Source organism: Protopterus annectens, chromosome 1.part2 (genome assembly GCF_019279795.1).
Source record: "Protopterus annectens isolate FY-2018-M chromosome 1.part2, PAN1.0, whole genome shotgun sequence".
In the NCBI taxonomy this organism is placed as follows: Eukaryota; Metazoa; Chordata; order Ceratodontiformes; family Protopteridae; genus Protopterus; species Protopterus annectens.
Window position 1 is genome coordinate 691,319,737 of NC_056727.1, and position 25,101 is coordinate 691,344,837.

At 40.5% G+C, this 25,101-nt stretch overlaps 1 protein-coding gene across 8 annotated transcripts in view; it reads left to right on the forward strand.

Annotated features, from left to right (window-relative positions):
* Positions 1-25,101, forward strand: part of BIRC6 (baculoviral IAP repeat containing 6) — a 4,524,268-nt gene that overhangs the window by 2,093,315 nt on the left and 2,405,852 nt on the right. For all 8 annotated transcript variants that reach the window (XM_044058419.1, XM_044058463.1, XM_044058448.1 and 5 more), the window contains exon 30: positions 19,800-20,019. In XM_044058419.1, the coding sequence (XP_043914354.1) occupies positions 19,800-20,019 (220 nt within the window). The remainder of the gene's footprint in view (positions 1-19,799; positions 20,020-25,101) is intronic.

Here is a 25,101-nt window from a genome sequence, read left to right on the forward strand (position 1 = left end):
GCCAGGACATAAAAGTAGCTAGGGACTCTGTCCCATTAGTAATGAATGAATGAAGATTAACATCATCACATAAAGAGGTTATGTTCTTACCATAACGTTCCATCTGTGTTGTGGATCTTCATTTGTTCATTATATCCCACCCTCCTTCCCCCCTCCGAAAGACTCCTGGAGGTTCGAATTTAGTCCAGCTTCCATGACAGGGAATTCGCTCAGATAAAGCCTCCACTTTCTTTCTTATGGGCAAACTCGATCTGAGGTGATAAAGAGAGGGGCACTATGGGTAAGCTTAGCGCAAGAGTTTTTTTGGCTGACACGAGCTTGTTATAACGGCCGACTGAGTTCCAGCGACGAAACCGATACCCATCAGTAATGAACGAATGAAGATCAACAACACAGATGGAACGTTATAGTAAGGACATTTTTCCCTGAACCAGCTAAAGGAGAAGGGCAAGAGAATAAATGACAAGGGACTGAAATGGAGAGTATTTGACTTGTGCAACCTAAGTTCTCTTGTTGCTATGTACTCCATTGTGTGGATGTAATGTTGTGGTCACATTTTGCAGGGCAAGAGCTATGTGGCCAGTGTTAAGAAGACATGCTTACTTAAACAAATCCTCAGTATCAAGACTTCCCTCCCATCTTGAAAAAGGGAAACTTATCTTTGTTCCTGCTGATAGCTTGGTCTCTCTTTTCTTAGTACAAAAGAGAGAGGAGACAGCCCAAAAGATTTCTTTTGACATTTCAGATGTTGTTTTGGATACCATTACATTTACTCTTAGTTGTAGTGATGTATTTGGAAAGGGATACTTCTCTTGCTCCTTTAAGCTGGAGGCCAGTTATGCCTAAATCTTCATCTCCCCTGCTTATAGTTGTGACAGTTTGGCAGAACCTGCACTGTCAGCTCAGGCCCAGCATTCCAGTGCTCCTTCCCCTCGCCATCTCATGAGGCAAGAGAAATGTTTAGTTTTCTCTCCACAGCCTAGGTCTTCAGCTGTTCTTTCAGTTGTAACACAGGTTTTACAGTAGGGCATTGCCACGAGGATGCCGACCATGTCCTTGATGGTGTTAGTTCCAAAACTAGGGTCAGTGCTGACACCATGTAATGGTGTTAATTTTGCTGCTTTATGGCATGGTGTCTGATTTCCTCAACATTAGTCCTTTTGACACCTGTATTGTCAGTGCTGATGTCAACACCATCCCTATCCATTACATTGCTGGTCTCAACTTACTAGACCCTGGAGTGATTGGCATCAAGTCTGTTGGTATCCTTGTAGTTTTCAAAGTCACTGTCTGCATCAGCCTGGGCAGCATTCTTGCAGTGGTTCTTTTTGCCATTGTGAGTTCAACCCAGAGTGCTTTCACTCTCTCTGCCTGAACAACTAGCCTGCTGCTTAAGCCCTCAACCTTCCAACATGATGTTGTGCAAAAGGGCAAACAGAAAACGGTCTCTGAAACCTCCTTTCTCAAGAACATCATTGTCAAAGATGGTCTGCTTTTCATACTGGTCTTGAAGAAGCACGGAAAGTGCACCTTAGCCCCCAGGATATTTAACAAGTATATGCCTATGGTAACAGCCTACCAGACTGCAAGGAGTAAAGACATTCTTATAGCTGCATGACTAGCTCTTAGCCTCACCAGTTTAGGCTTTGTCACTAGGTTCTAGGTTCATAAGTTCTTACTAATGTGTGGAGCAGGAGACCTTTGAAATGCTCAGCCACATCAGTCAGTACTGATGGGAGATTAATAATGTTCCTCATAAATTATATTTGCAGTCATCCATCTAGTTATCCAAACTTGTTTTAAAGGGTGCTATGGAAATACTGTGCTGTTTGCTGTACCACTGGTCCTGTTTAGGTGAAGGAGTTTAACGAATGGGTCATCTATAGCATGGGAGACTAAGCAGATGTCAGCCTTCAGGAGACCGTATGACAGAAAGAAAGGCCAAGATTTTTAATCTGGCAGTGCAGCTAAGAGTACTGAGACTAGAGATTTTTTTGGAAATCCTTTGCGTTAGTTCAAATGCTTAGTGAGTCACTTGGCAGTGGGGCATTATATTGAATGATGGACCTAATAAGGAGGGAATAAAGAGGGGCTTTAAGAAGTTGTGCAGAAACATGGTGGTCAAAGTAGAGTCTGTTATTAATAGAGGTACCCCAAGTCCCTCATGACTGTCAGATTTAAGTGGAACATTATATGTATGTTAAGAAGCAATGCTGCTAGATTTAACAAAGGAAACTGTATTGAATTTCTGGCATTGAGTGTAAGGCCATGTTTAACACAAAAGGCATTTGTATGTCCTAGTCCTTGCTGGGGAATTCGAGTATAGGAATAGGATTTGATATTTGCTGAAGACTGCAAACTAGGGGCAGTTATGGTTGGCTGTAGACCAGTAGTAGCATTTGTCATGCCAACAAAGTAGATACCAAGTAGAAGGAGCCCAGGACGTAGCTGTTTCTGACACTGCCTTACGTAAGTGTTGCTGGGGAGCCATGCCATTTGTAACTGTCAGTAAGATCAGTAAATAGTAATAAGTAATTGGTATAGAAGTAATAAAGGAGTTATCAAGGGTTACAGAGCAGGACTTCACAGCGAATGTCAAAGCAAGAAAGTCAGATTTGACTAAGGAAAGTGTAACAAGTGGGTTGGAGAAGTTTGTAATTAGAATTTGTACTGTCTAGGAATTACACTGAACCTTATGTCTCAGCTGCTTGCATTCATTATCTACGATCTAGACACCACTCATTGCCAGGCATGTTCACCACTGTACTGTTTGGACATTCTAAAGTTTGCATGAGTATGGATTCCAGTAGGATTTCCACTCAACTATACCTGAAGGCTTTAGGACTGACAGAAGCCATTCCAGTGATGGTCCATGCCAGACTTCACTTGAAGGTACTACATTGGACAGTTGGGGTTCATTAGTCTCAGAATTTAGAGCCTTTGTCCCACCAACTCAAAATATCCAGGTCCTCCAATACAGCACCTTCAGTGATGGATGTACAGTATATAGGCATTTCATGGGAAATCGCTTTGTTATCCACACTGATAGCCTAAGTCGCTAGATTCACATTTGCACTAGGATGAGGGTGGAGCATTATAATGGGCAGCCAGTCAAGATATCTATTGACTTCTGAATCAAATCTTCACATCAACATTCTAGAGATGAGGTCAGTTTTCATTATGCGGTTAGTCTTCCAGGACTTGCTTCCTCATGCTGTGATTTCCACCCTCTCAGGCAGAGATTTGTAGATCAGTAAACAAAGAGGGATGCGCTTACACTCACTGTGCTGAGAAGCTTTGAGAGTAAGGGAGTTAGACATGCAGACTAATCAGTTTCTGGTGGCCAGCTACATTCCATGAGAGGTAATTTCACTACTTGATAGTGAGCCGCTGTGTCCTGGTGCACTATCAGCAGTTCTTCAGTGACTTTGGAACTGCACTGCATGGCGGCCAAACCTTGTTGAGAATTTTTTTGCATCCTAACAACCACAAAGTTTGACGGATATTTTTCTTTCATTACGCACATGGAGGGTATGCTTCAGGGATGTTCTGATCAAGAAGTGGCTACCTGGAATCCTTCACTCACTCACTCACTCACTCACACACACACACACACACACACACACACACACACACACACACACACACACACACTTCCTCTGATAGAGGTTCATCTAGAAAATCAAACTCCACAAAGTGAAAGTCATTCTCCATTTGAGCCTTGACAGATGAGGCAGCTGCTGGAGAAGTCCCTGAGATTATGCCACCTACAAACCTCATCTATATATTCACGGTCTCAGTCTTGTTCCTGGGCTTATTTAGTTCTGCTTGCCACCAGTTACCCTTCCTTCTTCACTTCACTAGATCAGATAATCATTTATTTTTTGAAGTAGAATAGCTACAAGACATCTGCATACTGCTAGACTTGTTTTTCTGTATGAGCCATTGTTGGAGGACTAGGTCCCCTTTCAGCCATGTTCCCATTTGTTATAGATTCTCTCTGTCTCTCCCTCCCAAATTTTCAGCTTCATGCTGGGCTGTTCATCTGCTAAGGTGCATATTGTAGTTCTGTCTGATCTCTATGAAGAATTAACACTCTTCCTCCTTGGCATTATTCGGATTATTCTGATCTTCATAGAAGGATTCTCTTCCCCATTGGGATTTGATAACAGAAGCTGATATTATCCCTGCATGAGCCAGTAGCTTCAACCAAACAGAAGAACTTGAGTTGAAAAGCATAGTTTATAGTTGATTACAAATGCCAGACGTATTTCTAGGATGTGTGCATTCTGCTATCTTCAAAAAACAAGTAATCTCCGTGGTATCCCTGAAGTCTCAAAACAACCCACAAAAGTGTAGTGGGTCTAAAAACAAAACAGTATAAGAAACTTCTCTGTGTGGAAGATTTTCAGTCCATATATTTCTAGTTAATCACTGTATATTAATCAGATCAGACAATAGTAGTAGACGTCAAGTCAAAAGTACACAGAAAATATATTGTACAGCATTACTAGAGTAATCCAAGTAGTAGGCAGTCTGTTTCCAGTCGAAAATCCTTTATTTAAGTACACAGTACGTAATAAAGGATTTTCGACTGGAAACAGACTGCCTGCCTTGCTTGGATTACTTTCGAATACTTAGTAATGCTGTAGAATTATATATTTTCTATTATTACTTTTTGACTTGACGAGTTTACGTTCGCTACTTCTACTACTATTGTCTGATCTGATTAATATACAGTGATTAACTAGAAATATATGGACTGAAAATCTTCATTCTGCTATCTTCCATACCTGATTTTTTATAAAGATGAGGTCACTTGTGAACCAGTCTTTCTTTTCATACCTAAAGTGGCCACAGAGACAACCCATATCCAGTCCATTCATCTGTTTTTCTTCCAGGATAGTTTAACTAGAAGAAACATTTCCTCCACAGTATGGTTATGAACAACCAGTTAAGATTATATGTTGAAAGGGCAAGGGCTGACCAAGACGAATACACCTATTGGATTTTCCTTCCTTTTTTTGAATAAAGCTTTGAAGGGATTTTCAGTGTCTAGAAGAAAAGGTTAAGTGTCTGCAGTTATCAATTACCCTGTAGAGATTCCTACACAGCCTTTGTTTTGTGTAGGAGAGCCCAACAATGTCTGCTCCTGCCAGACTTGCTTGTCATTTACCCCAAAGACAATCCTAATTCGGTTTAAAAGCTGTTATATTTTCCTTGTGAATCAGTGGCTCAAGACCCTTACCCTTCATCTCTGTAGTCCGGCTTGACTTCCTTGGATGGCCCTCCTTTAAATTCCACAGAAATAAGCCTATAAAAGAGGATTCTGAAGCAGTTCCACTTTTGGCCTGTCTTTACCAGACTATGATGGATGATTCCACTGTGGCCCTGTCTGAGTCCTCAGACTGTCTGTCAGATACTCCTGACCCCTTCTGTGTCTTTCCAAGGATGCTGCTAAAGATCGGGAGACTGGCACATCTTCAAAGACTTGGACATACAGCTATGGTCGACAAGGCAGAACTCTACCCAAACTTACTTTGTAGGAAGGACTGGCTGTAATTACACAATTGTTAGGGAAAAAGTAGTGGGCTTGGTAATGGAAGTGTAGTTTTCAGATACTTGAGGTCTGCTACATTAGAGGCTGCAAAAAAGAAGACTCAAAAGACGAGCACAGTTCTCCTGTCTCTTCAGCTAAAGTTCAGTTTTGCCAAGTGTCTTCCCCATTAGTCTTCTCCTGCTCCTTCACAGATAGTGATTCCTTAGAGATGGAAGAGAAGGGTCTAGACTACGCCTCCTAGGTATCCACTCCTAGTTTTATGGATTTAGAGACCAAGAAGAATATTCCTCACATTCTCCTGTAGGGGAGATATCCTTTCCTGACACAATTGCTAGAATGAAAGGCTTTTGCGGCGAGAAGAGAGAGATAAGATGCACAGAAGTACTATGAGCTCCTTCAGATGGATACCGCAAAACCTTTGGCCATTCCTCCTGTCATTGGTGCACTGGAGTATGCCTTTCAATGTTGCATGTACATCTCTCGATAGTTGGCCATCTTCTTCCAAAAAGCCTGATAAGCTTTGTAAAGTATCTCAGACTCGCAACTCATTTTCCATAACCTACTTGCAGAGCCTGCTTTTTCTGTCAAAAGCTCTAATTCCAAACAATTATCTGTTACTAACCCAGTATCATTAGATAAGGATGGGGAGAACTTTTGAAAGGTGTGTGGGGGGTATATGCATCCGCTACATTAGCCTCAGACTTGTACGACTAATTTTATGCTTTCAACATCTGCAGATATGAGTAAGGCTGTTGCTTTTCTGCAGTCTTCTGAAGGGAAATCATCTATTCCCAACATGATTTCTTCGGTGTTGCAAGCTACCCAACACATCCTTAAATGAGCATGTGCTGCAGTTTTTTCAGTCAGCTGCCACGAGTTCTGTTATGTGCAGGTAAGCTTGGCAGAGATTGCAGAATCTCTCCAAAGATGTTAAGGCAAAGTCTTCAGTACTCCCTTGGACAAAGCAGTTTCTTTTTTGGAGGAGGGGTCCACAGCTGGGATTTTAAAATGCTTGAATGAATGAGAAAAAACGATTAAAGTGGTTAAGCAGATTTTCCATTCTTCCATACCAAAATACAATAGAAAACATCCCTTCAGTCCAGGGCCTTTTTTAGGAAGAAGCAGTCTCAGCAAAAAGCTAGCAAACAATGATATAAGGAAAAGTGGCAGTTAGATGCAAAGAAAAAAGAAAGTGGAGCCTCATTTCCATCCCATACCACCAAAAACGCACAACTGTCTTCTCAGTCTCTCCTCTCCCACCCTGTTTATCCACTCAGTCTTGCCAACAATTTTTGTTTCTTTCCCCGTTTTTAAATCAAATAACTTCAGATTCACAAGTAATATAAACAGTTAAGAACAGACACAGGGAGGCATTGGAACTGCCTAAGAGTTCCTCCACACCCACAAAGTCAAACAGATCTGTTTCCTCCCATCCTGTAACAAGTTCAAAAATCTCAGCAGGACAAAATCATGTATTTGGAATACTTTTAACACCCAAAAAGGAGGGGACCTGGAGATCTATGTTGGATCTTTCTCTTCTCAGTCTCTTCGTAAAATTCCAAAAATTCAAAATGCTCACCCTCCAGACTCTCTTCCTCCTAATCCCTCCACTTTGCTTTTTGGTGACTGTATCTGAAAGACATCTGTCATTATTCCTCTTCACTAAAACTTCAAAACCTTATTTAAGATTTTTTGTATGTGGTTTACATTTTCATTTCTCTTCTTTTATCTATTGTGCTTTCCACAGCTCTAATGATATTCACAAAATCTCTAGCTCCATTGATTGCTTATTGCTGACAGTAAGGAATCCACATATTTTCCTACTTAGACATTAGTCTTATTTTTACAGACTCATTCACTTCTTTTTGTCGTGAATCTGTTTCAAAACCTATGATATGAAGTTGTTCTATCTCGCCTTCATTCTCACCGATGGGCTCGGAGCCGACCCCAGCTCCGACTCGGCCAAATGCAAAGGCTTGAGGTCTTCAACCAGCTCGTGGCCTATTCTCTATCCCATGATGCACTGGTGCTTCCCTCAGATCTTGTTTGCAGCTCCAACAGATTGGGAGATCTTCGACAGCTCTGGCCAGTATAAGTTTGATATTTTATATAAAAATTGATAGTTTAGCTTAGTAGTTAGTTTCTAGTAGTTGGATAGTTTTCTTCCTCACATTACTTACTTATTTAGTTTTAAAACTTAGTGTTTGTGTTTTCTGCTAGTTGTTAGTGGCCATTTTTTTTCTACAACTCATTTAAGTTAGAGGGTTGTTTAAGTAGTGATTTCTCCCTACCCTAGAGTGAGTTAAGCTTAAGCCCGGGTTTTTAGGGCAGTAGTTCTTTTCATACTGTGTGTGTTGTAGTTATAAATATTGTAGAAGTTAGAGCCCTGTTTTTATTCATTTATTTTTTTTAATTAGGGCTATCTTTTATATATATATATATATATATATATATATATATATATATATATATATATATTACTGTGTGTTTCCCTTATAGTTAGGCATATAGTGTGTTCTTGCCTTTGTTTAACAGTTGCATTGTGATCCAGTTACAGTTAGTAATTGATAGTTTCTGCCATGTCTCAGCAAGAGAAAGCTAAATCTGGATTTAAAAAGTGTCCTAAATGTGGACAAAAAAATGTCGATAACAGATGGTCACAAAGAATGTATTTATTGTTTAGGTGAGGTCCACCTACAGGAGAACTGTGCCATCTGTCATTCATTTAGCTCTCGTGTTCTTCACGAACGTAGGAGCAAGCTAATAGCTAGCGAATTATTGAAGTCCTCTTTCCAGGAATCTTTAGATAAGGACAAACCAGACAAGCCTTTAAAATCCTCCAAGACTTTGTCTTCCAACTCATCTTCTGGGTTGGAGCCAAAAAAGGGTTCATCAACCTCTAAACTGAGTCAGACTGCCACCTCGGCTCCATTGCTTTCGGAACCGGAGGTGGTTGTTCGTAGGAGACGGTCCCCGATATTGGAGCCGGTATATCCTACTTTAAAGTCTCCAATCCTTCAATCAGTGGCTTTTTCTATAGCTTCTTCCTGATCCTCAAGACTATCTGATAAGGATGTGGATTGAGTAGTGCAGAGGCTTCTGCAGACACCGGCATTAGGAAAAATTTTGTCGGGGCCGACCCTTGAGGCTTCAGAACTGACTAGGACCCAGCCCATGACGACTGTTCCTCCTCCCATTCGACCCGAGGTTTAGGAGCCGGAGTGTTCAGAGCTGATGATTGTGGAACCGCTGGAGCTGACACCCCTCTCGGCCCTGTCGGTTCCGACTACTCTGACTTCTTCGGTGCCGACCTTAGAGTCTAGGAGCCAACACTCGCCGGTCGGGTCCATAGAGGATAGTCGTACCCATCTGCCAGTTCTGACTTTACCTCTTGGGGCCTCGGCTTGGGTGAGTTCGGCACCTACCTCGGGCTCGGAGCCCACTGCTTTGGAGCTGCTGAGACTGCCTGTTTCTAGCGATCCAGAGGTCTCTTCAGATCAGAGCCGGGGGGGCCTTCGATGCCATGAGGAGAGCATTGTCCCCTCGGGCAGCCGCATCATCGGTACCAGCAACCTCATCCCCTAAAGCTCCTGTGTCTGCCTCTGCTTCACTGATTCCTCAAAAGCATAGAGACCCAGAGCCTCAGGTCACCCCATTGGGTGAGCTGTGCTCTTCCAGGACCTCCCCAGAAGCTCTTACTGAGGAGGTTCCTAGGAAGAGACTTTGCAAGAGGAAACATCTGGACTCCCCACAGGAATCCATCATATCGGATACTGACTTAGATGAGTCAGAAGGGTCCCCCTCTGAAGAGATCTCCTTGGGTGATATCTTGGAAATATTGAAACAGAGGGGTGGCTGGAAGCCCATTAACCCTGCTGATGATGAGTCAGTGATCCTGAAGGCTTTCGAGTCTCAGCCCTCCACCTCTTGGGTGACTCTGCCTTTTGATGAACTGATGGATCTTGTTTCTTGAAATACGTGGGAGTCCCCGGATACCATGGAACCTGTCCCTTGGAGGCCTAACAAATTCATAACGTCACCCCATGACAAGGCTTTCCTTACCAAAGGAGTACACGTTGATGCTATGGTGGTTGCAGCCACCAAAAAGGAGTTGTCAGAGACCTCTACATTTGTTCACCCTCCTAATAAGGATTCTAGGATCATGAAACACACAAAACCAAGGCAGCAGCTCATAGAACTACTAATGCAACACAGTATTGTTGAAACCAGCAGTAAATGTTGAATATTTTCACCAAAAAAAGATAGTCCAAGTGACAAAATTTCCGTTTTTATTCCACAGAGTTTAGCGCTTTCATTCCTAGTAGAACTTCATCAGAACTCAATTAAAAAAAAACAACACATCCACATTAATACAATCTTAAAACCAATTAAAAAAAATCACATGTCCATTCCTGCCAATAGTATCACTTGAACTTCATTTGAAATGTAATTGCTTTAATTTTAAAACTGGAAATAAAGATACAGAGTCTTTCAGACCTGGAAAAACAGTTGCATTTAATACTATTTGCCACTTCAATTCAGCCATGTCCAAATGCTCATCAACCACCCTCCCTTGCGAATCTTTAACAACTCTCTCCACTACCATAAATTTAAAAGTGTGGGTGGAATTTTTACTGATGTGTCAATACAGTGCATTACTCAACTTACAATTTTTAATGTCAGCACTGTGATCATACATGCGATTGCGCAGCCTTCTCATAGTTTTTCCTATGTAAAAACTTGTACATTGGTTGCACGATACCAAATAAACAATGTTTTTTGTGTCACAGTTAAATTTTCCCTTTACATAATAGGTGACATTCCTCACAGTAAAATGATCACTAGTCACAATGCTTGAACATTGTGAACATGCTCCACATTTTCTAGTTCCATTGATTTGCAAACTAATAGAGCTGTTATAGTGCCTAAATTCCATTTGCTGTTTTAAAGACACCCCCTTTCTGTATACGAATGTTGGTTAATACCCATAATATCTGTTAACTTACTGTAAACATCCGTGTCACTTGCAAAAAATATACCAATTTGTTTCAGTTGTATTTTTAATAGCCCTACTGTCCGAACTTTAAGTGGAAATGATACTCTTCATATTGTTATTAACCTTCCGTTCACTGTTTGTGGCCACCATTGTTAAACCACCATTTCCCAATAGTGGTAAAAATACGCCATTTTGTCTTTTTCTAATCACCTCACCCTTGATTTCTTCTAAAAACACCATTGGGTATCCTCTCTTCAAAAACATGGGCATAACTCTTATCACATTCAATCAAAAAATTGTCAATGTTCGATACCACGCGTGCCACCCTCACTAGCGGCCCTTAACAACAGCCTTCTTTTGGTGCATAGGATGCCAGCTGGTGTAGTGCAAATAGGTGTTAGAAAATGTAGGTTTCCTATAAATGTTGGGACACAAACTTCCCCTCAATTTTGTCCTTAGATAATGCACTAAGTAGTATATATATTCACTACTAAAATGTGATGAAAAGGACAAGAAATCCGCCGTGTTATCCAAATAAGTAAGAAATTACTTCAATCTTTCCATAGTATCATTCCATAGAAGGAGGATATCCAAAAACCTAATATACATATCCCAACTTGGAACAAAGGGGCTATTCAGGATGTATCTATCTTCCCACTTGACCATAACATAATTGGAAAACATGGGGGCGCAGGCTGCCACTATTGCCACCCCCATAACCTGCCTATACAACTGGCCTTCAAAATGTATGTAATTATGTTTAAGGACCAGTTCCATCAGATCGACCATTGCAGCTGTTCTATAACTTGTCATTTTAAATATTTTGTTCAATTGTTGTTCAAAAAAATCCAAACCATCCCTATGGGGAGTCGCAGAAAATACGTTTTTGACATCAATAGTAACAAATATGCCATCTGGATTAAAAGCTGTCTCACTTATCTTTCTCAAAAAATCCCATGAATCTCTGCATATCTGTTTGATTTGACCAACTCCCTTTTTTAGATTTAAGTCCAAAAATCTAGCTATTGAACTTGTCTTTGACCTCCCTCCATCAACAATGGGCCTAAATGGAGGGTTATTGATGTCTGAATGCGTTTTCGGTATTCCAAATATTTGTGCTATCATTGGTTTATCGTTTAACATGTACCTGTATTCATTGATAGAAATCTGTCCCTCAGTAACCATATCTTTAAAACAGCAATTGGAATTTAGGCACTATAATAGCTGTATTAGTACACAAATCAATAGAACAGGAAAATGTAGAGCATGTTAACAGTGTTCAAGCATTATGACTAGTGATCATTTTACTGTGAGGAATGTCACCTATTATGTAAAGGGAAAATTATCTGTGACACAAAAAACATTGTTTGTTTGGCATTGTGCAACCAATGTACAAGTTTTTACATAGGAAAAACTATGAGAAGGCTGCGCGATCACATGTATGAACATAGTGCTGACATTAAAAATTTTAAGTTGAGTAATGCACTGTATAGACACATCAGTAAAAATTCCACCTACACTTTTAAGTTTATGGTAGTGGAGGGAGTTGTTAAAGATTTGCAAGGGAGTGTGGCTGATGAGCATTTGGACATGGCTGAATTGAACTGGCAAATAGTGTTAAATGCAACATTTTTCCCAGGTCTGAATGACTCTGTATCTTTACTTCCAGTTCTAAAATTAAAGCAGTTAAATTTCAAGTTCAAGTGATACCATTGGTAGGAATGGACATGTGATTTTTTTAATTGGTTTTAAGATTGTATTAATGTGGATGTGCTTTTTTTTTTAATTGAGTTCTGATGAATTTCTACTAGGAATGAAAGCGCTAAACTCTATGGAATAAAAACGGAAATTTTATCACTTGGACTGTATTATTTGGTGCAAATATTCAACATTTACTGCTGGTTTCAACAATACTGTGTTGCATTAGTTCTATGAGCTGCAGCCTTGGTTTTGTGTGTTTTTTTGACAGTTGGTTGTGGTTTTCCATTTATTCTAGGATCATGGACAGATACGGAAAACGCATGTTTAGTTCAGCGGCCTTTGCTCTTCGATCCCTGAACTATCTTAGACATTTTACTAGACTATACAGAGATTTCCTTAAGGAGTTGGGTGATATTCTACAGGGTGCAGTAGCTGTGGGGGTCTCCGATAGGGTAACCTCTCAGCTTCTACTCTAAATTCCCTTATAAACTCTTCCATGCGTCTGATTTTGTACGCAGCTGATGGAACGAGCAGGGCAGTGGGTACAGGAATTGCTCTTAGGAGACACTCTTGGATGCACTTATGTTTCTTTGTGGAGCCCTATAAGTCATCCTTTGTTGACACCCCCTTTGATGGTTCATCCCTCTTTGGACCGAAAGTGAAGGAAATGCTTACCAGGTGTGAGCAAGATGGGAAGACTCTGTCTGCTGTAAGAATCCGTTTTTCCACCCCTACCAGACCTAAAGGTCAGAAAAGTAGGAATATGTGGTTCCATAAATCCCAAGGAGCTTTCTTTGACACACGTGGTGAAACCACTTCTAGAGACAGAGGAGGGGGTAATAATGGAAGATGCCATCCATGCGCCAGAGGGGGGGCCCACAGAATCAGGGTGAAAGAGATCAGTTCTTTGGAAAGCCCTGTCAATGCTCCTAAAAGGAGGCCCATCTGTCCATCTCTGGAGGCAGTCGGGGGATGCTTATCTTTGTACCCAGACACCTGGCTAAAAGTAACAAAAGACCGTTGGCTACAAAGCGTCATATCCAGAGGATATTCAGTTCCTTTTGCCACCCCTCCACCCCTTGTGAGTAAACTCCCGGACGTTCCATCCAATCACAGGAAACAAGCAACCATAGAAATTGCAAGGTTGCTTAAAAAAAAAAAAAAAAAAATAGTCATCCAACCAGTCCCAGAAGACCAGAGAAGATCTGGAACTTACTCAAGGTTCTTTTTAGTTCCAAAGAAAACAGGGGACTGGAGACCCATTTTGGATCTCAACAAATTGAACAAATCTGTCAAAAAACAAAGTTCCGATGGTCACACTACAGTCTGTACTTCCCTTTTTAGGGAAAGACAATTGGATGTGCTCAATAGATCTTCAGGATGCGTGCTACTACATAAAAATGGCCAGACCATCCAGGGATCGTCTGCGCTTTCATCTGGGAGCTAGTCATTATCAGTTTCGAGCACTGCCCTTTGGTCTCACTTCAGCCTCCAGAGTGGTTCACCAAATGCATGGCAGTAGTCACGGCTCACCTGAGGTGCTTAGGATTCCAGGTATTTCCATATCTGGACAACTGGCTCCTCACCGCCACCAGCAAGCATCAACTCATACAAGCAGGGATACAACCTTAAATCTTTGCAGTCAATTGGGCATTACCATAAACTCAGAAAAATCTGCCTTATCACCATCCAGATGTACCATTTTTATAGGAGCAGATCTCAACACTGTCTCTATGACTGTAAAGTTTCCAACAGAAGAAGTTTGGGCCCTTTGACAAGTCCTGAACTTCATCTCAAAACAAAAAGCCCCAGCTTCTACAGTGCTCAAAATATTAGGGACAATGGCGGCAGCAGTCATTGCCATTCCTTTCAGTCGAATGCATATGCGTATACTGCAGTGGCTCCTGTTCACACAGTTGTCCTTTCAAGAACTTCCAATGTCAGACCCGATTATAATGACAAATTCATGCAAGAAGGATCTTTGCTGGTGGCTGACTTCTCCTCAAGCAACAGTAGGGTCGCCCTTTTGTTCTACCCACTCCAATTGGCACTGTGACCACGGACACCTCCCTGATAGGGTGTGGGGGGGGCATTTTCAGGGAAGGACAGCCCAAGGCACATGGGAGAAACACGAGTCTCATCTGCATGTCAATGTCCTAGAGATGAGAGCAGTACTATGATCGTTGCAGTCCTTTCAACACTTTCTTTCTCTAGGGACTATTGCAATGCAGACAAGACAACATGTCGGTGGTCTGGTACATAAACAAACAAGGAGGAACTAGATTCTACCCCCTATGTCAAGAGGCCTTGAGGGTATGGCAGTGGGCAACATCCACCCAGTGCTTTCTGATAGCAACACACATTCAAGGGGGATCCAGTGTGATAGCAGACAAATTGAGCAGAGGAATTTTATTGCCTCATGAGTGGTTCCTGAAAGAAGAAGTAGCGGAAAGGATATTCCGGAGATAGGGCCAGCCTTGCTGTGACCTCTTTGCAACTCCTACAAGCATGAAATGCAGCCACTGCTTTGCCCTAATCCCCACTCCGGGGGATACCCCAAGAGACACGCTCGTACACAATTGGCCCCCGGGTCTCCTTTATGCTTTCCCCCCGTTCCCTCTGATACCCAGATTTTTACAGAAAGCTAAGATTCTGGGAAGGACCATCATTCTAATAGCCCCTTATTGGCCTCGTCAGATTTGATTCCCCTTCCTTCAGCCTCATCCACTGGAAGAACCATGGATCCTGGACCCAGTTCCAGATCTTCTGATTCATTCATCAGGGACTCTTCATCCTGCACTTCATACACTCAGATTGACAGCTTGGCTGCTCCAATTCCAAGAATAGCCAGGTTCCAGAATCTTACGCCTGCAGCTCAGAACATCCTAACATCTTCTCATTATTCATCTACCAGGAAGTTATACCTTAGTAAATGGAGAAGAGTTTCCATATGGGCATCCCAGAACAATGCTGGTCTATATTTGGCTTCAGTTGCATCCATTTTAGAGTTTCTGACCAAGCTTTTTAATGAGGCGGCAGCTGCAGCAACCATTAGGGTTCAATTGGCAGCAATTTCTAATTTTCATATTGGCGATCAGGGAGCTTTTATCTTGTCCCATAGACTTTCTAAAGCCTTTCTTAAAGGTACTATCCATTTCAGACCACCTATTAGATCCCCAACTACACCATGAAACCTAAATTTTGTTCTTTCTCAAATCATCTTACCCCCTTTTGAACCAGCCTCATCTTGCGACCTAAAATACTTATCATGGAAGACCATTTTTCTAGTAGCTATTACTTCTGCTCGAAGGGTTTCAGAATTACATGCATTGTGCATTAAACCCCCCATACTTGATTTTTCACAATGACAGAGTGTCGCTGAGGACAAATCCGTCATTTTTACCCAGGGTTTGTTCAGAGACTAACCTCAACCAGACTATAGAATTGCCTGTTTTTTCCCCAAATATACTAATAAGATGGAACATATGTTGCACAAACTTGATGTCCATAGGCAACTTCAATTCTATTTAGACAGGACTTAAGGACATTAGAAAATCAGAACAGCTCTTTGTTTCCTTTTCAGATTCAAAGAAGGGTAATCCTGTGGTAAAAACCACGTTGTCAAAATGGTTATCAGATTGCATTTCCTTTACATATAGCTCTGTGCACATGCCGCTAGATCATAAAGTAAAGGCCCACTCAAATAGGTCTGTTTCCACATCTTCAGCCTTTCTGGCTAAGCTAGCCCTAGATTCCATTTGTGCAGCAGGCACATGGTCTACACCTCATACTTTTATCACTCATTACAAATTGGATAGTGCCTCCAGGGACAGGGCCTCTTTTGGTTCCACGGTTTTGAGGAATATACTTCTGTTAGCCACCCAGGAAAGATGGTGCTTGGGACACTAACCCATCAGTGAGAATGAAGGCGAGATAGAACAACTTCACATAAAGAAGTTATGTACTTACTAAAACGTTCCATGTGAGTTGTTCATCTTGCCTTCATTCTTACTTCCCACCCACCAATCCCCCTACCAAAAATTTCTTGAGGACCAGGAAGTTGAGAAAAATCTTGGTGATATTTAGTCCTTATCTACAGTATGCTTGTGTCTTCTTACCGGGGTATTTACCTATTAGTATAGTTGGCTGCAAACAAGATCTGAGGGAAGCACAAGTGCATTATGGGATAGGAAGTAGGCCACGAGCTGGTTCAAGACTTCGAGCTTTTGCATTTGGCCGAGTCTGAGCTGGGGATCGGCTCCGAACCCATCAGTGAGAATGAAGGCGAGATAAACAACTCACATGGAACATTATGGTGAGTACATAACTTCTTTTTTTCATCTCATCTCAATCAAGAGAAGAGTTCTCTTTTCTTCTGACAAGACCGACTTTTCTAGGATGCCTTCTGGACACATCCCTCATGTTCTCTTATCTTCCCCCTCACAAAAGGTTGCATTCTTTTTTCCTAGAGTTTCCCACTCAAACTATGGCAACTACAAATGAGTATCTCATGATTCTAGGATATATGGCTTCCACCATACTGATAATTCCAGTTGACAGACTGTACATGAAAAAATTAAATTGTTTCTCAATTCAGTGTGGACTAAGCAATTGCATCGATTTTCAAACTCCATTATTTTTGGCTGTTTGTTTTTCTTTGCCTTTAGATTCTTCCCCCTGCCAGGTGTAACTGTTTTTGAAAGGAGTTTTGCAGATCCATCCACATTGAAAACGTGGCTCCTCCTTGGGATCTCAACTTTGTTGTATGAAAAACTGGCATTTCCCACCTTTTGAACAGTAAGCAAGCAGTTTTGAAGTTCGTAACATAAAAAAAAAAGTTTCTCTTAGACACTCATCTAGCTGAAGTCAGTGTGGTGACTTAGTGTCTCATGGTGATTTAGCCCTTTCTTATATTTCATGGGGACAAAGTAAAATTAAGGATTTATCCCTTCTTTCGTGCTTAACATGGTCTCCAAATTCACTTTAAATCAATCTGTTCATCTCCCTGTGTTCTTTCCTGAATCAAGAAATGAGGAGAAAGAATCCTGTAAGTCCACATTTAATTTGGATAATACGTTGACAGGACAAAAGATATTTGAGCCTCTGATCAGCTCTTAATTTCTTTTGATTTAAAGAAAAAGGACAACCAGTGTCAAAACATTCCATTTCAAAATGATTATCCCATTCCATCTGTCCAGTTTCTGTCCCTCAGAAGATCAAAGTTGACTGTAGTAGAGCTCCAAGTACTACTTCTGCATTTTGGAAAGGGTGGAATCTAGAAGCAGCAAGTTGGTAATCTGTAAACACCTTTACTAAACATTACAGGGCTGACATTCTTCAGGACAAGAGCAGGATTGGCAAAGTCTGTTCTGCAGGTGCTCCTGAACTTTGACCATTCCTCCTCCTTCCTGGCTATAGAGTCTTTGGCAGTTGTCCCAAATAGTTATATGATATTGTAATAGTGATCTAATGATGAGCATAGTACAGTTGTCTGCGCAAACGTACCATGACAGTAGATGTTCGAATAGACACTGTTGCAGTACTACAGTCGTCTCACCATCCTTCTTTTTTCATTGTATTCTTTTATTGCTTCTTTTTAGGTCTTATTACTTAATCCTTTATCTGTTGACCAGGGTGGGGTCCCCTTGTCTCTGTCCCTTTTTCTACTAGCACATAAGTATTTAAAGTTGGACCAAGGTCCTATTGGTTACATATTACAACTGCCTCCCTTTTTAATGAAAAGCAAGGAAGCTCTGAAATTTTGTACCCAAATGGCTGCTGCTATACAAGCATGTTCACATGCTTCCTCGGATGTAAAGTGTGCCTGAAAGGTACCAGGAAGCTTTTGTATATTAGCAGGACACCCAGTCCTTGGATATGTCCCATATATAGCTGTACTCTACTACAGCAGTGATCTATTTGAGGATCTATTGTTATGGTAATTTACTTACACAACTATACTTTCTGGAACACAGTGTGGGCAATAGTTGTGTTGCAGACAAGTGGGTCAGCTGTTAACACCCTGCAAGGCACTGGTAAGCTAGATGTGATTCCCATGACCAGGCCTTGTTTTGGGTCCACTGTTATCCTGGGAAGAGGATGATCCCTGGGGAATTTCAGTTAAGGAAGGGTGTACTTGAGGCTGTGTCCTGCTGTTGTGGAAGATGAACTTTCTTTTACAAATGAAAATGTTGATTCCTCTCCAAATATCCCCAGACTGGTACACTTCTGAAATCTCTTTACTTCCTGTACTCTCTCCAAACCAGCTATGCCAAAGGAGGGTGGTTATGATATGGAGGATGGATATTTTGTAGTAAAATATCCATCCTCCATATCATAACCACCCTCCTTTGGCATAGCTGGTTTGGAGAGAGTACAGGAAGTAAAGAGATTTCAGAAGTGTACCAGTCTGGGGATATTTGGAGAGGAAACCCCAGCATTTGTCTGCTGTTGAAGGCCTTTTGTTTGGGTTTGTTGAGATGGTACATATGCGCAGATGGCTGTATGGCAGGCATTCAAGCTTGCTTCACACCCCCATACAACTTATATATGCCAACTCCAAAGTAGCACTACGTTGGGGAAGAGCACACTCCCAGTCCCCACAAACACCAGCAAAGAGAATAAAAGCCGGTTCAGTGTTCTGAAGGTTCGACCAACAAATGTTCGATCAAAAAGGCAATAACCCTCTTGGATATAAATATCTAATTTAATTGTTTGTTTATGTATTGACATTTGATAACTGTGTTGGTGGCTGGGTCACAGTACCCTTTTCAGCCATGACCTTTGCCTGTAAGGGTAACAGTTTAGTATATCAAATGTTCAAAGATGCCCACTAGTTAGAAAAGCAAACTGTTTATAATACAGATAGAAAGAGACCATAAAATGCAGTTTACAACAAATATTTTGAGTAGGCAAATATTTGTAGTGCAGCTAGAGAAATGCAATTGCTTATTTACAAACAGTATTTTGAATGTACAGAACCCGCAGTGGTGGTGCTCCAGTAGCATTGTCGCCTCACAGTAAGGCGCTGTCCGGTTCGACTCTCAGCTAGAGCGTCTTCTGCGTGGAGACATGCGTGAAAGGGCGTACCTTCGATGAAGGTTGTGCGTCAGGGCTGGCAACTCAGCATGTAAAAATTCAACTGCCAATCATTAGCAGACCGGAGTTCCGCTGTGGCGACCCCTAACCGGGAAAAGCAGAAAGACACAACATTTTGAATGCACAGAATTTATTTATGTAACAGATGAAGCAATTTGAGATAAAAGGTGAATAGTGGCTTGAGGAAAATAAAGCTTGCAATGCTGGAGATCACTGCTTTACATCATGCTTTATTTTAAAAAACAAAAGTGTTAAAGTACAAAACCAGTAGTGCATACTGTCATTATGTTTATGATTGCTGAAAATAAAACTTACCTAAAGGTAAATGGGGGAAATCTGAAAGTTTAAATGACTGGATCTTTTTGAACTTAAAAGTTCAGCAAAACTGCAGAAATGTTTTGTTTACTGTACATTAAAAACTGGTATCAATTGTCTCCTTTACAGGCCATTGTGTACCGTCCGTTTTACAAAGCACATTTCATGCACAGGCCTGTGAAGAACTGTTCAAGCACTTGTGTATTAGTGGGACCCCAAAAATAAGACTTCACGCAGGCCTTCTCCTTGTCCAGTTGTGTGGTGGAGAACGATGGTGGGGACAGTTCCTTTCCAATGTTCTGCAGGAACTATACAACTCTGAGCAACTTCTCATCTTCCCACAGGACCGGTATGTCTATATTTATTTCATTGTTATCTATGAAAAAAAAAGTTTGTCAAAGCAAAAGTGGAAAAACATGATGGTGATGAATTTTGCACAGTCTGAAATGTCATTGACTGGGTTATACTTAGCGCGTTTTAACTATGGCAAAGGAAGCAAGCTTATCTATATTAGCAGAAATGTTTCACTGAGATGTCTATCCGCTGCAGATATTTTTTCTCTAGGATCACATTTCTAGAAGTACATTGCTAATGAAACTGAATTCACGTGCTGCTGTGTGCCCTTTTCTTGCAGCTCAGTCCTTAGAGGCAATGGAGTATATTTCCTGAGGTACAGGCTGAATTAAATGTTGAATTTTTTTTTCTCATTATGCTAAAATTATTTTATTGAAAAAATATTTCTGCATTTAAACCATTATCAAGACCGCAAAGCATTTATATTGTGGATTTCGTTAGCCTTACAACCAGAAAATATATGGACTGACAAGGTTTATATTTTAAGTGAGGCTTATTTTATGAACAGTTCCTGTCTTTTGTGTCTTAAAGATGTGTACTGTATAGCCGTACTGTTACAAAGTAAATGTTAACAATAAGGGATGTCTGGTTGCCACTAGATTATCTTGATTGTGCTCATGGGATCCCGTTATTTCTACAGGCCTTACTGTGCTGCCATGCATATTGTTTGCCAGCCAACTAATGAATGTGTGAAAGTTCTGTTATTTGTTACTGTTGTTGCCTGCTCAAATAAAAACGTTGATCTAATCACTCTAAACATAAAACCTGGTCTGTGCACATACTTTCTGGTTCTGTAACATAAATGCTTTGTGATCTGAATAAAGCAGAAAATGCAGAAAACTCTTCCTGTAAAATATTAAATCATAAAATTATTTATTTTTTATTTATTTGCCAAAATAAACAACTCAAGTTTTTGTACTACACCACCAACTATCTAAGTTTGTATAAGTTCTGATTCATACTGATAAGTTTTATATTGCCTATATATGTTTTAATTTTATACTCTTCTAACTTTTGCTATTTAAAAATTGTCATTTGTTTATATTTTTGCTGTTAATTGTGGAGCTTTTCTCCCCAGGCCTCCACTGAAAATGGGTTCCCAACCCAGCGGACTTTCCCAGTTAACAATGTCAATAAATAAATAAATTAAAATAAAATAAAATCATTTTGCTACATGTGACTCAAAAGGTCTGCCTATCTATTAGCTAAACTGATATATAACATTTAATTGAAGGGTACTGTCCACTATTAAGGAGGCAACTCTTTTGGAGAGAGCAGTCTTATTCCTGAAGAAGCAACCAAAATAGTGTTGCCTTATTGAGTAGATCTCTTTCAGAACTGTTATTGGAGAGCACACGTTTTCCATACAGGCCCTGCCCTATGGAACAATCTCCCATCTCTGTAAAAGGCCAAGACAAACTCCAAGAATTGAGAGCATTCCTGGTAGATTATCTCCAAAATGAAATAATTTCTCAATGCTTCTGGGATTATGGTTAATATGGTTCCTGTGACTGATCATCTCTAAAGTGAAATGGCTTGTAAAGGCTTCAGGAATAATGGTCAGTTTAGTTACCCAGTAAAATATACATAAAAGTCGTCCTCTATTGTGGTATAAATTGTATGTAGAACTGCAAATATAGCATATAAGGATGAAGTCAGTGTTGGTGGCTTCTTCATAACTGTATTATGTCTTTTGTTTTGTCTTTGCTTATACTGTTTGTCTGTATGTATTTCCTAAATGAATGGTTTTGGCCATTTTATATAATTGTGTTTAGTCATTCTGTGTATCATTTATGCAGCTGTACAACAAACTACAAGGTAGTGTTCAGTCATTTTGTTTGGTTTATGCAACTGTAAAACTGTTGTCAAATTGAAAGTCAGTATTATTACCTTATAGGGTGGGTTGTGATGGAAAAGGGTCTTTGGACCAGCTCATTTACCTGATTAAAAAACAAAAATAATAGTGTTGAGGTTGGGATCATGGCGTTTACCTCACAAACACAAGATACAGGATTTTATTCTTAACCTTTAGTCACTATCTGAATTTGGCTAGGCATGTAATTGTCTGCTGACTGCCTAGTATTTACCCATGAACCTATAAAAATAAACAAGTACTTGGAAAATGCAGCTTTGAAGACATTTTTGAGACAGTAGTAGATCACTGCATTATTTTTATGAGAGGATTACTTTTTAACTCAGTCAACCATTTTCAAGAATGCTGCGTCTCTAAACCACTCGACTGACTTGCTTCAAACTTAAAGGGCTGTATCTCCACAAAGTTTTGACATATTCTGATGAATTTTCAAGTTCATCATTATTAATAATTCCTTTGATTGTATTCTTTCTGTCAGAGGCATAGCAGTAGCTGCATTATAAATCTTAATAAAACAATTCTAATGTAACTACATATGCCATAACATTTTAAAAGAATGGAAAATGTATATTGTATGCAGGCAAGTATTTATTTTTTTAGACTTACAGTAACACTATGTTCTGGTAGCTTTTATTTATTTTTTCTTTTAAGAAAATAGCTACTTTTTTGTTTTAAACTGGGAGCTTGCTGGTGTGGGAGTTACAGTTGCTGCCTCGTAGCACTTGGGTTACCAGTTTGGTTCTTGACTGAGTGCCATCTGTGTAGCATGTGCAGTGCATGCCTTCACTGTATCCACTTGGGCTTTTGCTGGGTGTTCTGCTTTCTTTACACATTCAAAGGACATGCAGTAGGTGAATTGGCAGTCCTCCAGACTGACCGTAGGTGTAGCTATAACTCACTTCTATGTGACTGGTGCCCCATCCAGGATTAGCTTCTCTGTTTTATGCCCACTGAGTGCTAGTTTTACCTTCAGTAGCTAAGCAGTAAAGCAGAAAGTTTTTGAATGCTACAGTTGGTCAGTTTCTAATGTACATTCTGATCTCAGTAAACCCATATCTGCAGATGTCAATGTCTCTGTATTGCTTCCATATTTTTAATACAAAATTGAGATTTGTCTGTTGGATAATCAACCTTGTACAACACATAATGAACTAACTAAGAGCAATGAAAGTCAGCTGGCAGCACTATCTTGAATGTGTGTATTACTGTTGAGACTAGCTAAATGTTTTTATTATAGCATTTATAATTACATAAAATGTTATTTTTATGAGAAATAGGTATTCTCTAGTTCTTAGATCACAAGAACACCCAAGTGAGTCTAATGCTTACTGAGTTTGTTGGCAGAACAGATGCCGTATGTATGTGTGTGCTGTGGAATGAATAGAAAGAGGGAAAAAAACAGCAAGCCAATGGCTTTGTCGTCATACTGGTAGTAACAAGAAGTTCAGGATCTTGCCTCTAGGAAATTTTATCACAGATTTCTCAGGAAAAATGTTACGAATCACATGTATACATTACATAGCTTTATTTCCATGAAGTATGTGTAACTGCATACATGTTTTGGGAGTAGTGTGGAGGCATAAATCCAGTGACAGAAAACTTCTATATTCTGGGAGAAATGTATGTGAATTTTGCTTCTGTAGTAATCACAACTCACTGTGGGCATTTTTTAAACATATGCTGTATTTCTTGCAGAGAAGAAAAAATCCAATATCCACTCCTACTCAATATAATGCAGTATACCAAGACTGTCACTGTGAAATGCCTGTAAAGCCCTGCATTTGGTAGTTGTGCATAAAAAGGGGAGTCCGGAGCTTAATTTTTGTCATTGAAAATGTCCTTCTATTTAATGTTGCAGTATTCTTTATATATGGGAAGTCCTCTGCCCAAGTGACCCGACGTCTGGCAAGCATACAACAGCTTTTAGCTATTGCATGTATGTATTGGCAACATCAGCCATAGCAGGAAGTCTGCATGTACAATCCTCTGAACTTTTCTGCCACCATTTGGAACACTTGACTCGTACGTCGGTCTGCTGCCTGATTCTGTTGGTTGCTGCCAGCTTTCAGATAAGTGCCCCATTGGGGATTTATTTCTTTGCTACTGCCTTCTTAGCTTAGTTGATGTCATCCAGGAAGAGCAAATAAGTGTAGGTGTGGAAGGCAAATTCCACATAAGGACAGCCACAATCTTTGTCTTTTCTGTCTAGGCCCCAATCACAAACATCGTTCTTGTTCTGTTTATCAGACCTTTGTCACAAAAACATTGCAAAGCTGAATTTCGGCTTTGAATCTTTACGTAGAGAATCAACAACTTAAAAGACTAGCTGAAGACGTTATGGAGGTTTCTGTGGGTCCTTCTGCCAAGCTGATTTTGAAGAGGAAGGTCAGTAAACCTAGGCCTGAATCCTGTTCGGCTGCGCCTCTATCCATCAATGCAACAGTTAGTGAAGACCTGGAGTTACGTTCAGAGGTTGGGTCCGCTTCATCGGCGATACCTCCTCAGAAACAGTTAGAATCTGACCTTGGCACATCCTCAGAGGCAGTGCAGACGTCCATTTTGGATGGACAAGAGGAACCACGAACTTACTGTGCTTGAAGGGCCCAGGGACATACCTGTTACTAAAGCTAGGGGATAAAATTCCAGAGTCGGCCACAGAAGCCAGGCCTATCTCGGGTTCTTCCTCAGCTCATCATGCAGAAATGCTTGTTAAGAAAAAAACGGTAAACTAAACCATCTCAGGTCCCTTCCTGTCTACAGTCTGACTGGGATACATTTTCTCAGGGGTTTATTATGGCTTTAATGGCTGTTAAGCCTTCCACCTCTGTTTCTCTTCCTTTTTTACATCCTCTCCTGTTAAAAGGGTTAGGGAAAAAGAATTACATGATGATAATTCTTCCTCTGATGAGGATTCCTTGGCATGCTGTATACAAATTACTTTCCCTTTAGAATATGCTTCTCCAGAGGAGGAGTCCAGTGAGGCAAATTCCCCAGTAGAAGGGATTTCTTTTGGGGAGACAGTTAAAATGAGAGAATGTTTTAAATGGGACTGCTCACAGATCTCAGAAGAGCAAAAAAGGTATTATGACCTTTTACAAATGGAATCCCCTTCTTCTGCTGTGCCACCTGTTTTGCCAGCATTTTTGGACACTTTTTCCTCTGTATCGAAGACTCCTGATTCACAGGCTCTTGCTCAGAAAAGGC